This window comes from Athene noctua, chromosome 12 (assembly GCF_965140245.1).
Source record: "Athene noctua chromosome 12, bAthNoc1.hap1.1, whole genome shotgun sequence".
NCBI classification, from domain to species: Eukaryota; Metazoa; Chordata; class Aves; order Strigiformes; family Strigidae; genus Athene; species Athene noctua.
In genome coordinates this window covers 22,513,945-22,527,404 of record NC_134048.1, presented here as the reverse complement: position 1 = coordinate 22,527,404, position 13,460 = coordinate 22,513,945, and the positions used below count along the sequence as shown (strand labels likewise).

Sequence of the window (13,460 nt, the reverse complement as noted above, 5' to 3'; positions counted from 1 at the left end):
CTAGGAGCTGGACAAGCAAGTTCAAGTCATTAAATGCATTCAGCTCCCCTAGTTAGGCTAATGACTGATTATCTTTTAATCCCAGGCAAGGGGTAGATCAACTGTGATCCCACACAGAACCGCAGCACTCACTGATGTGGTTACAAGCACAACACTGAGAGCAGCTAAGTTACTCCATTGCTGGTCAAAGGCAATGCTGTTGCTACCTTGAGTACAAGCCCCTTTCCCACAGAGGGCAAGCGCAATCTCCAGTTGTTAACCTGCTCAATCAAGGAAAAACAGCTGTCAGCTACCAGATTAAGTCTTAAAAGCACTTTCTATCAAGTCATTAAGGCCAACTCTAAGCAGATGTTTTAGGTCATTCCCCTACCCCTATAAATATCACTAGGAGGAGGAACCATTATTAGTTATGTGATGTACTACACCCGGTGTTAGCTGACTGTAACTGTGGGTATCTCCAAACTGTCTCCAAACCAGCCCAGCAGACTCCAACCCTGCTCATCTGGGTCCCCCAAAAATGCAAGAAGAAACAGGGGGGGGGAAAAAGGGCAGCTAGCGCACCTAGGTTTTTACGTGACCACATGTAAAGATGCCCTAAGCACACCCTTCAGGGTTTGTATTTCTCTTGCCTTAATTCTGAAGATTCCAACCGCAGCCCTGGCCTCTCTAGGGCAGTGCTCAGCATCAGCTGTTCCCACTCATTTGGGCAATCAGATCTTTACCACTTGTCACTTAAGACTGATCAAACCACAGAGGGAGGTGACCTGCTCTCAAGGAAAACACATCACGCCTTGATTTCGTGAGCATATCTGAAACAGCTGCTGGGGATGGGCTCAACACCATCAGCTGCACCTGCACAAACGCAGTGACCTCACAGGGGGCTAAAGACTAAAGCAAGTCCTGCTGAGTGAGTCAAGTCCCATTCCAAAGCAGGACTGGGTGATCATTACTTTCCTTGCTGCCAAATCCATGTTTTTTCCAAGTTTATCCCTGGATAATGCTGCCACAAGCCACTTTCGGGGGCTACCTTTAGCTTCACACCGACTGCTGCATTATTTCCCCTCCAGCAGTAACGCTTCAGCTTCAGACCTCACTAACACAACGTTCAGGACCTTTGCCTGCGCTTCACCTGGAGCAAGGACACTCAGACAGGCTTTGGGGAAGCAGCTGCACCCTTCTAGGGTCCCCTGGCAGGCAGCAAAGCATCGCTCGTGGTGGCTCTGGGGGCTGCAACACACCTCTGCACTGTCACAGCTTGTGAGAGGCCTGGGGAGAAATTGTTTCCTGTAGTAGCTTAGCAAAGAGCAGAGAAGACCGACCTATTAATGACTAAATAATTGTTTGTTTGTTTTTTTTTTTTCTACACATGAACTTGTGTTTTAAAAGCAGGCAGCCAGCCTCTGGCACCCAGAACTGAACGTGGGTGGCTTCTGGATGCCTCAAATCCCAAACTGCAACCTACGAATTCCCAACATAACTAGTCCAGGTAGGCTGCTTGCAGAGCTACAGCCCAAGCACCCTGGGGCACGTCAGGTCTCAGCCCCCCTTGGGCACAGAAGAGGGGTGCAGCAGACCTGCACCCCCCCGGGCAGCCCATCTCACCCAGAGCATGTCAGCATCTTGGCCTCGCTGCTGGATGTCGGACTCCCAGAGTCTGGCCCCACCTCCCCACAGAATTCCTGCTTTTCAAAATATTTTTGTAGTTTAAATGGCATTTTAATATAAATTATTAAAAAAAGCACACCGTGAAGGAAGCAGAAGTCAAAAACCTCAACCATTAGGCTACAAGAGGCTCCCCCCTGCAGCCCCCAACCCCCTTGCCCAGGTTTCGAGCTGGAAAGAACAGATCTCCTTGTTAGACAATTAACCTAATTGTTTAACTAGACAGTTACAGAACAAAAGTGAATATGGCACCACGCCAGCCACACTCAGCCCTCTCCAAAGAGGCAGAGCTGCACGGACCCACCACCCAGCAAAGCACTGGCTTCCCAGGGAGCCCCCAGCAGCCCCTTCCTGCATCCCCATTGCTGGGAGCTACGGCAGAAGCCACTTCTTCCCCTATTTTAACATTTTCAGCTGTTATTTCCAAAGCCAGTGAGGTCTCTTCTTGTGTTGAGAGACTAGAGCCCAAGCAGAGCACCCTCCACCCGTATTTACACCCCAGCGCGTTGTTTATCACCCTCTGGGAGCAGCTGTTAGAGTCCAGCACATCAGAGCATCACTCCTCGCTTCGGTGGGAGCAGAAATTAAAAAGGATTTAATTTAAGAGGCTGCCACACTCAGCAACTGCTACTTGTGTTACAGCTCGTTGCGATCCAAAGCATGACTGGCTTGATGAGAATTATCCTCACACCTCCCAGGTTTGCTGAATCAAACAAGGAATTTGGGAAGCCACCTGCCTAGGCAAAAGCAGACTTTGTTTTTTCTTGTTTAACATTAAACTAAACTGTTTTCAGAGTTAACAGGAAAACAGGCTCCCTTTGGCTAAATGAACACGTCCATCTTCACAACGGGAACGTTTTTACAGTCACCGAGAGGCGATTTTGTGGGTTTGTTGTGATACATCCTACATTACCGGGGCAGAAGGACAACTTCCCCGTGCCTGGGAGGTGAATGCTGAGCCCCAAAAGCCTCCCTGCTCAGCACAGACACCCCAGCTGTGTGCGGGGGCCTGCCCAACCCTGTGGGCTGCTGCTCCCTGCACCACCCCAACCTTCCCCCATCCAAGCCTTCCCTCCTCTCCATCCGTCTCCTCCTGCTACTCCTCCAAAAAAAAGCCCTGGCTGGGACACTTGATAAGAGCCCAAAACCAGAGGCATGAAGCTGTGTAATGGGCACATTTGAACTCAAATACAAACCAAGCTTGTTTAAAACACACTCTCTCCCATAATTATTTCTTCAAAACTCAGGGTATGTGTTTTCCCTTTTCTGTCACAGCTTTGGCAGAGGATTGAAAAGACAGCAAACAGCTTGCACGCGTTATGGCAACATTTCTCAGCTATAGCTCCTTTCAAAGCCCTTCAATCCTCTCAGTGTTTTCGTTCAAGTGCTCCAGCAGCGGCTGCCCGGGAGAGTTCAGCAACACACAGTTTGGGCAAAGCAGGGCAGCTCCGGGTGTCCGGCCCTTTCCCGGGGAGCCCGATGGTGATGGAAACACCAGCGCCCGCAGGAACGTGCCCAGCACCTCATCCATCACCCAGCCCATCACAGCACCTCGCCCTGCACAGCCGATGGTTTGTTTTCACGTAGAGCTAACGCACAAAGCCTGTTTCAAGCTAGCCGCGGTGTCTTAGCGAAGAAATTTCCAGAATACATCATTGTGAGGTTAAAATACAAGTGTGAGTACACTTACGCAGTAATTACTACCAGCCCACAGGGACCCCACAACGCAGCAGCCTGCGCAGAGAAACTTCTTACTGACTTTACTTGTGCCTTCCTAAAATAAATAAAAAAAAAAACCAAAAACACCCAACCAACAGCCTGTGAACTCGGTCCAGGGCACAAGTCCAAGCCCTCTGTAGTGCTGAGCACTAAAAACTTTGAAAGCAGATCTTTATGAATTAACATCCGAAGAAATAAAGCCGGGAGAACGCGGTCTGCTGTGCCTCAGCACAGGGAAGAGCGGCTGAGGCAGCGCTGCGGTAAGAGGGGGGCACTGATTTGTTTGTATTTGGGGGGATATATAATAAAAAAAGACTTTAAAAGACCCGCCCCGAAGATTTTAAAGGGGGTTCCCGCAGCCCCATCCCTGCGGTCGGTCCCCGCTCCGCTCACCCCCCACCCCAACACATACACCCCCCCCCAGTCCCGGCTCACCCTGGAGATGGTCAGCGGGGCGCTGAAATCTTTACCACCCACCAAACGAAACCCCCAGGGCGAGGGACCACGCAGGGCCACCGAGTGGGACATCGCGGCGACTGGGCGCTCCCACCCGCGATCCCCTTCGTGCCGGCTCCTAAACGCCGGGACGGGTCGGTCCCTCCTCCCCGACACGCCCCGGAGAGGCGGGCCCGGCCCGGCACCGGCGGGGGGAGCTTTAAGTCAGTTTTTTTTTTCCCCGCACGCTTCCATCCGTGGGGTTTGGAGCGGCTGCTCGCGGTAGTACATGCGCCTTCGGGCTCTGGAGTGGAAGGAAAATGATGCAAAAGTTCAGTCGCGGCTGGTTTATTCGGTGCCGGCGGAATGTTGAAGGGGAAAAGAAAATGTCAAGAAAAATCATCAGGTTGAGTTTAAGGCATTTTGGGAATCCTTTGTGGTTCTCACTTGGCCAGAAGATAAACTTCCACAAAAATAATCAGGTTGGATTTGAGGCAGTTTGGGAATCCTTCATGGTTGTTTCTTGACTGAAGGATAAATGTCCAAGAACAGAATCAGGTTGGGTTTAAGGCAGTTTGGGAATCTTCTGTGGTTCTCACTTGGCCAGAAGATAAACTTCCACAAAAATAATCAGGTTGGGTTTAAGGCAGTTTGGAAATCCTTTGTGGTTCTTATTTGGCTAAAAGATGAACTTCCATGAAAATAATCAGGTTGGGTTTAAAGCAGTTTGGGAATCCTTCATGGTTATCCCTTGGCTGAAAGATAAATTTCCAAGAAAATAACCAGGTTGGCTTTAAAGCCATTTGGGAATTGCTTGGCCAGTGCACCCCCGCATCACCGTGTCCTCGCGGGGGGCCCTGGGACAGCCCCAGGCTCGCAGATCTTCCCCGTTTCCCCACGGTGCAGCCGCGTCCGTGACCGTGGGCGCACCCACGGGATGCCCACGCTGCGGAGGGTGTAGGACGCGAGGGCTCGCAGGCGTGTCGGGGTGGCTTGGGGGTGGGAGGGGTGGTCAGCGTCTTCCCCAAAAGCTGAGAGCAAATCTCAAAACGCCTGTAAAGCTCCCTCTGCTCCTGGAAAGGGCTGGGCTGGAATAACCCACTTCAGAAAACGACCTAACAAAGGATGAATTGTTTGAGACGTCCAGCTTCATCACGCACCTTCTTGCTGCCCCATCCCTGTGAGTGTGATTTCCGTGCTATTTGCTGTGAAGTCTTTCTTGCCTGTGACACGGGAAGGTTTGTGTGACCGTCCCCGCACCGTGCCCGTGTGATCCAGGCGGCTTTGCTCTGGGACAGGGGGTGAGGAGATGAGACTTTTAAACGCCTTCCCAAGCTACGCCGCAGCCTCGTGATTTAGCAACGTGAATGCTGTGAGCACACTGTGTTATGAGCCCCAAACACAATAACCTTTGTTTGCTTTGCTAGAAAGGTGCCTACAGAGGAGCAACACAGCTCGGCTGGGACCTGCAGAGCTTCCGCCCGTACTCTTTGCTCCACACGAGTGCGTGTCTCTGCCGAGAGGGGCTACAAAAAGTGACTTTTGCTGTGCAACTGGTGATGAATCACCTCCTCGTTCCTGCATGATATCACCAAGCCTGCAGAAATCTGGGAGTAGGCTGGCCTGAGGTTTCCTTGCTTGCGTTAGAAAATCCAGACAGCCGAACACCGAAATTTGTCTTGCAGAGAGCTGGAGGATCAGTTTGTGCCGCCCCTTTCCTGCTGTTCAGTGACAAGGAGTGTTTCCCCAAAGGGCTGAGTTAAGGACGTGCCCAAATGCAGCGTGTTGGTGCTGGCAGCTCCTTCCTCTTAGGAGGGAAAAGAAAAAAAAATCCTTTCTGTAAAAGAAACGAAGTTTGCTGGAAATTAGCAACAATAAAAACAGAGGAAAGGAAAAGCGCAGAGAAAAAAAACAGAGCAGTTCTGGGGGGGTCAAACATTTCCCACTGGCATTCATCAGGGGTTCGTTAGCGGGGTGGTTTCTAAATTGCACTCAGGCTGTGAGTGGCAGGCTCTGCCGCGCAGCAAACCATCAGGGTTTTCAAAGTCATTCGCTGTCATAGGAAAGAGATGATCAAAACACAGAAATCCCCACTATTAAAGTATTCATTTCAAAAGCTGATGGGAAAGCTGCTGGCTCTGAGGCGCTTTCTCTTCACGGCCTTCTGAATGCTTGTGTAACCCCTCATGTAACTTGAGGCTTGTCAAAAACTTAACCCAAGTAAAATACAATTAAAATTAACCAAATTGGCATAAACTTGCGGGTGTGCTTGTTCTGAATAAGACTATATTCAAAATACATTAAACTGAGCTGAAGCAGAGGCAGTTTTACTCTGAATAAAAGTATCTGCAGCTGAACTGCGCCCGATGCAAAGTGTCCACATGTAGAGCAGCCCTCGGATTTCAGAACTGCATCAGGAATTAATCTGGCACCCCTCTATCAGCAGGAGATGTTTTGTTTGGTTTTTGTTTTTTTTTTTTTTTTTTCCCCAGGATTTGAGGAATGAGAATATGAGCTAAAGAACTCCGCATTTCACAAGTGCCTCATTTTCTTTCAGTTGCTCACACACCTCTCACAGGTGCTTTCGTTGAGCAAAGCCAATATAATTTCGCAGCCTGCAAAGTCGTCCTCTTACTTCAATCAACCAAAGTGGGCTCATAAATTTTTACTTTTTTCTTTGATAACTTGAGAATTTTTAAATTATATTTTAGGCCATTTCCGAAAACTAATTGGAGTTTTACTTCTGGATGAGAAATCAGCAGAACCAACAGAAGATGATAGGAACCTTGCAGTGGGACGAGCCCCAAGGCCCAGCTAAATACAGTATCTCCAACATGCTCATTCTTCAGCCGAGCGCTGAAACCCTACACCGAGCTCTAACAAAGACCACACACTATTTCAAAAGAGAGGTCAAACATATTCATGAATTCAATCTCATCACTCCATTTGTTTTATCTTTTTTCCCCCCCAATATTGTCCTCGGTGTTTTTTTCCACGATTTTTCCACCCTGAAGTCTTATCACCTCTTTGTTTCTTTTTTGAATATTCCATTCTGGCTCTCCTTTGCCATTGGTGACACTCTCGGTTTCCTTCCTTTGTTATCACAGACTGACTGGGTAAACTACGGATATTGAGCTTTGTGTCCCATTTTGAATGAGCATTCATGTTTTCCAACGTCTAGCAGAGGTCCTGTGCTTATCTGGGAGGGCCGATAATGACCCCTCGCCGCTGGTTTTGAACATCTGCCCACGTGAGGGTGATTTCAAGCACCATTATGGATTGATAGTTCTTCTCCAGGTCAGGAGATCTTCTTGCTCTACAAATTGCCTTCTCCAGGACTGTGGCTGTTTCTCCTTTGAGAGGTTTCAGGTGGCTGAAGTTAGCCATGAGTCCTCTGTAGCAGCAGGCTGGGTCTAGTGGAAGTGGAAATTAGATCCTCTGGTATTTTCACATCAGTTTAAGGGTGATAAGTTGATGTATGTGCTGTTATGAACATTTTCTTCAGTGCTTTCCTTGTTATTAGTAGATAAATTAGTCGTTCATTCATTGCTTGATAGACACAATTTGATTATCAGTTGGTGATAAATCGCTGTCCTCTGCACTGCCCCCAGGCCCTTCATGAAAGATTTTGGTTTTAGACTGAAAAAAATACCTGATAAACCTTGTAAATTCAATAAATGACTACTCTCTGGCGAGAAGTCTGCAAAAAGCTTGCTGAGTGTTTTTCAGAATTTAAAGTAGAATTCAGCCACTCTGTAAATGGATGGGGGGTTTTTTATATGAAAGCCTAAAAATCTCTACCTGTACAACTCTGCTTGTTAGAGCTGGGGCATCTCTCTTGGTTTCATCCAGCTCAACTTGACAAGATGCTCAGCACATCATCATGCACTTTCTGCTTTACTCCTGGCAGGCACAGCTTGGGTTTTGAAGTGGTTTCATGACATTCACGCGGCATTTGTGACTCCCCTAAACCAGCAACATCTTCTTGTAGAATCCCCCAGATACCTGTGGAGTCCCCAGCACGACTGCTGGCACCTCTGTTATCCGGTAGCTACGCCACTACCTCTCCATTTCTAGCTGGAATATGTTTCACTGCAAGATTCACTATTCAAAAGGGCTATGTCACATGTAGCTGGGAATGGGCTGGGAACGACAGTTTTCACTCATTCATCAGTCATCCCCAAGTTACCTTGTGGAAAGAGCACATTTGGAGATGCTAACCCAGTACATGGGTGAAATGGCATCTGAAGAAGAAGAAATTAAGAGTCGGACATTTTCTGGATGCGGACATTGACTAAAAGGGTGTCTGAAGTGTGGGAAGGTGATTGTTTGGTACTAGAACAAATGATTAAACTGCGAGAAGTTTTAATAAGGGTTCATTTGGCAGGTCCATACTTCACATAGAAAGCGAGTGAGAAAAGCATTAACTCAACTTCTGTTGCATTCACACGCCTTTGGATGAAGACAGGGCTGTAATATATTATTACAAAGATGCCTCTCCTCATATTCCTGCATAATCTGTATCGATAGTCAGCTCTCAGTGGGGTCCACACGATGCTTGTTTCCCTCCCCTGGTCCTTCTCCTGCCACCTCAAACGTCTCCCTGAGCCAGACCATGAGTCGGGTGCAGCTACAAGCAGGAGGAAACCTGGAGCAAGGCAGCCAGGTGGCAGAGGGGACTCGTGACTGACCAGCCCAAAGACATCTTTTCTTTATACGCTAGAAAGGGCAACTCCCCATATTGCTCTTTGAGGCAGCAAACTCCGATATGATGAAAAGTTCTTGTTGAAGTAACACTCATCAAGTTCAGAAATACTTCTTGCAGCTTATTTACCCAGAGGTTCCAGACGGATGACCTCTCTGAAAGAGCTTTTATTCCACTGATGTCTAACGTAGCAAACATAAAATTCCAAACTCCAGTTAATTTTATCACTTGAGAATTTAAATACTTCTATCATTAAGGTAAGGAAAATATTTTTTATAGCCCCTCTGTTTCAACTCACTGTGCTTCCCCAAGGCACAAGATCTTTCCCTTTCAGTGTAGATGCTGTTGCAAATATTTTATACTAATGTACATACATGTTTCATAGGATGCTCTTTTTAATCCATAAAGACATCCATATTTAAATTTAAAATTAAGGTGGAAATCTAAGATAGTTCCTTGGCTGCAGAATGGAACAATCAATAACGTCCCTTTAGACCGTCTGTGAAGAGTTTAATACTGACATTTGACATTTAAAAGTAGCTTTAAGCACCAGACTAGAAGTTAGCTCATGGGTTGCCCTTCTCAGCAGCTGCACTCCTGTTAAAATCAGGTTTCAGATTCGGTGGCTCAGGATTTGTGTCTGAAACTCACTTTTGTGAATGGTCATTTGTAGGTGCTACAGCCGGTTGTTCCTTGTAGTATTTGTGATTGGAAATGCTCCCTCAGCGTGATGCTGATCACATGAATCCAAAATTCTTGTGGGACTAAAGATTCCAAGCAATGTTTCATGGCATTTGTGCGCTTTGCCCTCCCAGTAGTCAGGGTTTCTCAAAGTATAACCTCTTTTCCTTTCTTACATTAATCAGTAGTCCTTGACAGTTTTCTATTAATTTCTATTTCCATTGCCTAAACGAGTCCTTTCTGGTGCCTTCCTAACCTGATGGGATTCACATATAAATATTCTTAAGGGTTTCAGTTTATTTCTTTACTTAATAGAAAAAAAAATACAAAATATCCGTAACACCAACATCCTGTGAAAACAGTTAATTTTGAATCTCATTATTTGGATTATGTCCAGGCAAATCTCAACCCTATGGCAGATTTAACTGCAGGTTTCCAAAGGATTACTTAATTTATAGGCTTTGCAGGATCTCTCAGATCTGAGTTATTATTTTGGCTTCTGAAAGTTCCTTGGCGGATGCCCAAGTGTTGGGAGCTGTCATTCTGAATTCTGTTTAATTCATTTGTTTGTCTAAATCATTTCTAAAAAGTTTATCTCGTGGATCTAAGAGTCCCACAGGGAAAAATTCAGCTGTGATAGAAATCATTAGGATAATGAAAGAAATCTCGTTGGTCCAGTAGAGTTTTTTTGTGTGTAATCACCTTCAAGTGGAGCAGACTGCTGCCTCCCAAGGCTTCCCAGCTTTCTAGAATTGCTACGGAGAAAACTGTCCATGAGAAGCTCTGCTGTGCATGGTCAGTTCTATCCTTGATTCTCTTAAACACGGTGCAGCAGACTCAGATTCATAGGAAGGACCAAGGTAAATCTTTTGTCTTTGTCAGATGTGTGCAGAGAGTAATAAACAGCCGGGGCCTGACCCAAAATGCAGTTTATTCTTCTGTTCTGGCACATATTAATGAGACATTTTTTTCACGTTATTCTAATCCTTGCTCATCAGACTACTGGTCATCTACCAGAATGTGATAAAGCTAGGGTTTTGCAACCCACTGAGCAGCAAGGATAAATCCCAACCTCACAAGCATCGCAGACTAAACACAAGATACGAGCCAGCAGAGGGTTTCCCAAGGGGAACCCCGGGAAGCGGTGACAGCGTGGTCGGCTCGCGGCGGAGCACGGCAGCAGCCTGTTCCTGGTGAAGGGCAGCTTCAAGGAAGGCTGTGGAGAAGGACAAGGCAGCTCATCAGGGTTCGCAGAAAGCTCAGAAAATGTTTCGTTGTGCTTTTTCCAAACAAAACACAGTCTTTTTTCATAGAATCGTAGAATCATTCAGGTTGAAAAAGACCTTTAGGATCATGAGTCCAACCATAAACCTAACAGTGCCAAGTCCACCACTAAACCATGTCCCTAAGCACCACATCTACATGTCTTTTAAATACCTCCAGGGATGGTGACTCAACCACTTCCCTGGGTCAGCAGACAGCATATTGCAGGGAAAGATAAGAATCTGACAAAAATCACCTCCCTCCTCCACAAAATGAGTGTGTCACTAGGACTAAGAAGGATCAAAAAAGGGAAAAACACCCAAGCATGTAGAAGCGTGTGAGAACTCTTGAATCCCACAGCTACTGCTTCCTATCCATTTGGCTGAAAAATGACTTGGCTCCATGCTCACCCCATTCTCAGTCCCACTTTCCATCTCAGGCAGCAGAGCACACAGATGAGCAAGTGCCTGTTAGCTCGGGTCTACTCTTATTCCCGGCCTCTAACCCCCAGACTGATGATGAGCCCGGACAGTCGAAGTGAGCAGGCAGGGACCCTGCCACCGTCAGCTGCTGCACCAGAGGAGACACTTGCTTCCTTTTCATCTCACCCATGAGGCTGTGAGCCCGGAATGTATTGACCAGATGCAAGGAGCTGCTCTGTTTACTTTGGGGGTGCACAGCCTCCTCCCGCCGGCTTCAGCTGCTGCCCTGGCGCTGAGAGCGAGGGCAGGATTAACCCCGGCTCTTCCTCTACACGAGCTGTAACCTCTTCCACAGCAATGTGATCGATGAGCAGCAGTTGAGAAAATAAGAAGAAATATTGGCATAATATTTTAAGCAGAAGATGAGATTACAAGTGATCTGCTTTTTCTGTAAGGCTAATTGTTCCCATTATGGGATTAAACTGATTGATTTCCCGTCAGAAACGGTGCCTGGAAGAACAAAGTCAAAACCTCTGGTCTAATGTGAGTTCAGTTCACCGAGCAGCTAAACACTGAGCTTTTGTATTTTTTTCTTGTGAAATCATGATAGATGTCAGCTGTTGGTATATTCTGCAAACAAATTTGGTACATTTTTAGTATCATTATTTCATACAGTAGAAACCGAGCGATTGTCCCGACTTTCTTGGGGATCTCAGCACTTATCACCCTCACTCTAGACTCCATCGATCGCGATGTTTCCTTTTTTGGGTGTTGTACAGCTCCAGAATGCAGACAACTGGAGAAAATTAAGCTGAATGTTCCCAATTTATGCAGGTCAAGGAAAGTTTGCCTTTTATCGTTCAGAGATAAGTACAGCAAACTAACTGTTTTTGAAAGGCTGAGTTCCACAGATGCCGGTATTAAGCCTCAGTAATCACGACGGTTTCTGTAGGTGGGTTTCACCAAAGCTTCCCCATCCATTCCAGAACGTCCCCCAGCCTTAAACTGATAGGGACAGAGGGCCAGACAGCACGCTAAAAAATGAGGGGATAAGCTTTGTGATGAATTCTGCCAGAATTCATGTAGCCCAGTCCATCAGCTGCTGTCTCGCCCCGTGCCCAGGAGCTTTCGCTGTGCCGGGGGTATCTGATATGCTGCTCCAGGGACGATCCGAAGGGAGCATCCTCACCCTGGGTAAAAGTCTGCACTCTGCAAAGTGTAAGCTGCATTCGTGGCAAGGGCAAAGCAACGCCAAAAACATGGCTCAGGGCCTGAGAACAGGATGTAAGGCACACGGCTCAGCTCAGCACTCGGCGGAGATGCTTTCTCCCTCCACTCGGGCTGCTCTTCATCACTTACAGGACTTTTGCTGGAGTTATCCACAGGTGAAAACCACTAATACACAGTCACAACGTCACTTCTTATTGCCTTGGGGGAACGGAATGAAACATCCCCCAGAATGAAATGGAAAATGCAGAGCTTATTTGGTGGTGTTTATCCTGGATGTGAGAGTCGCGTTTAATTTGAACTCTCCCAATTTCCTGAGTTCATTGGACTGCTGGAGGAAGATTTCCAAAAATATTTTACTTGAACTTTGAGGTGAAATGCTGTGAAGTGCTCAAGCTAGACAGAAGAATAAGCATTCAGCATCCCTGAGCATTAAATGAAGGAACCCCGTAACACCAAATGAAGAAACTCCCTAGTGATGTCATGGGCTTTAGTCCAGCCCTCATGTTTTGGTTACTGTAAAGGCACAAATGGACTAAGCCTTCCCCTCACTACCAGGGCCTGCAGGCCTGAAATAAGATGCTTTGGGGTTCAAATCCTGCCGTATCTGGGAGTGAATCTCCTGGACACCAAGTGAGACCAAAAGCAGGCAAATAAAACTTTCAAAATTGCCGTAACAATTGAAGATTAATCTTTGAATTAATGTCTCCTGTCTTATTTCTCTCTTAATATTCCCTAATTTTGTATTTGTGCACCCAGATTACACAAATGTAACGGCACAAACTCCAAAAGCCTGAATACAGGCAGTAACTTTACTGAACAGGCAAAAAATAAAAGTAATTGCCAATATTTGTATTCTAGCACATAAGCAGGAATTCATAAATGCTTGCAGGAATGTAACATATCAACCTCCTTAAACAGCCATATCCTGTTTCTTTTGTTTCCTTCTCTGCTTTTGCAGTGACTGTTGCTACAACACCATCCATCACTGCTCCTTTCATCTGTCAGGCCCTCCAGCCGCCCGCCTCCAGCTCCCTACCTGCCCCCTCAGGTCTGAGCTGTCTGGATTTCCCCCGGGTTTGTCAGTTGAGGGTGCAGATGCCCATCCTTTTCAGCTGGAGCTGTGTGGGCGATGAACTTATCCCCTCCGGTTCCTCAGCACCCTTTCCGTACCTGTCCGGCTGGTTGCATGAATGGGTTTCAGTCAAACAAGATTAGTTCTAATTGGTTTCATTGTAGGATTCTTACTGGGGACTGAAATGATGGCTAAGATAGGCGTGGTCTAGGCTGAGAGCAAGAACGTGACGGCTGCAGTCAGAGGACAACACACATCGACATCCCTGTTC

General features: G+C 46.9%; 1 protein-coding gene across 1 annotated transcript in view; it reads right to left on the bottom strand.

The window, feature by feature from the left end:
* The window catches only part of PDLIM4 (PDZ and LIM domain 4), a 52,866-nt gene extending 48,906 nt beyond the window's left edge, over positions 1–3,960 (bottom strand). The window contains exon 1 of the mRNA XM_074916254.1: positions 3,817–3,960. Within this exon, the coding sequence (XP_074772355.1) occupies positions 3,817–3,909 (93 nt within the window). The 5' untranslated portion in view covers positions 3,910–3,960. The remainder of the gene's footprint in view (positions 1–3,816) is intronic.
* Positions 3,961–13,460: the final 9,500 nt, after the last annotated feature.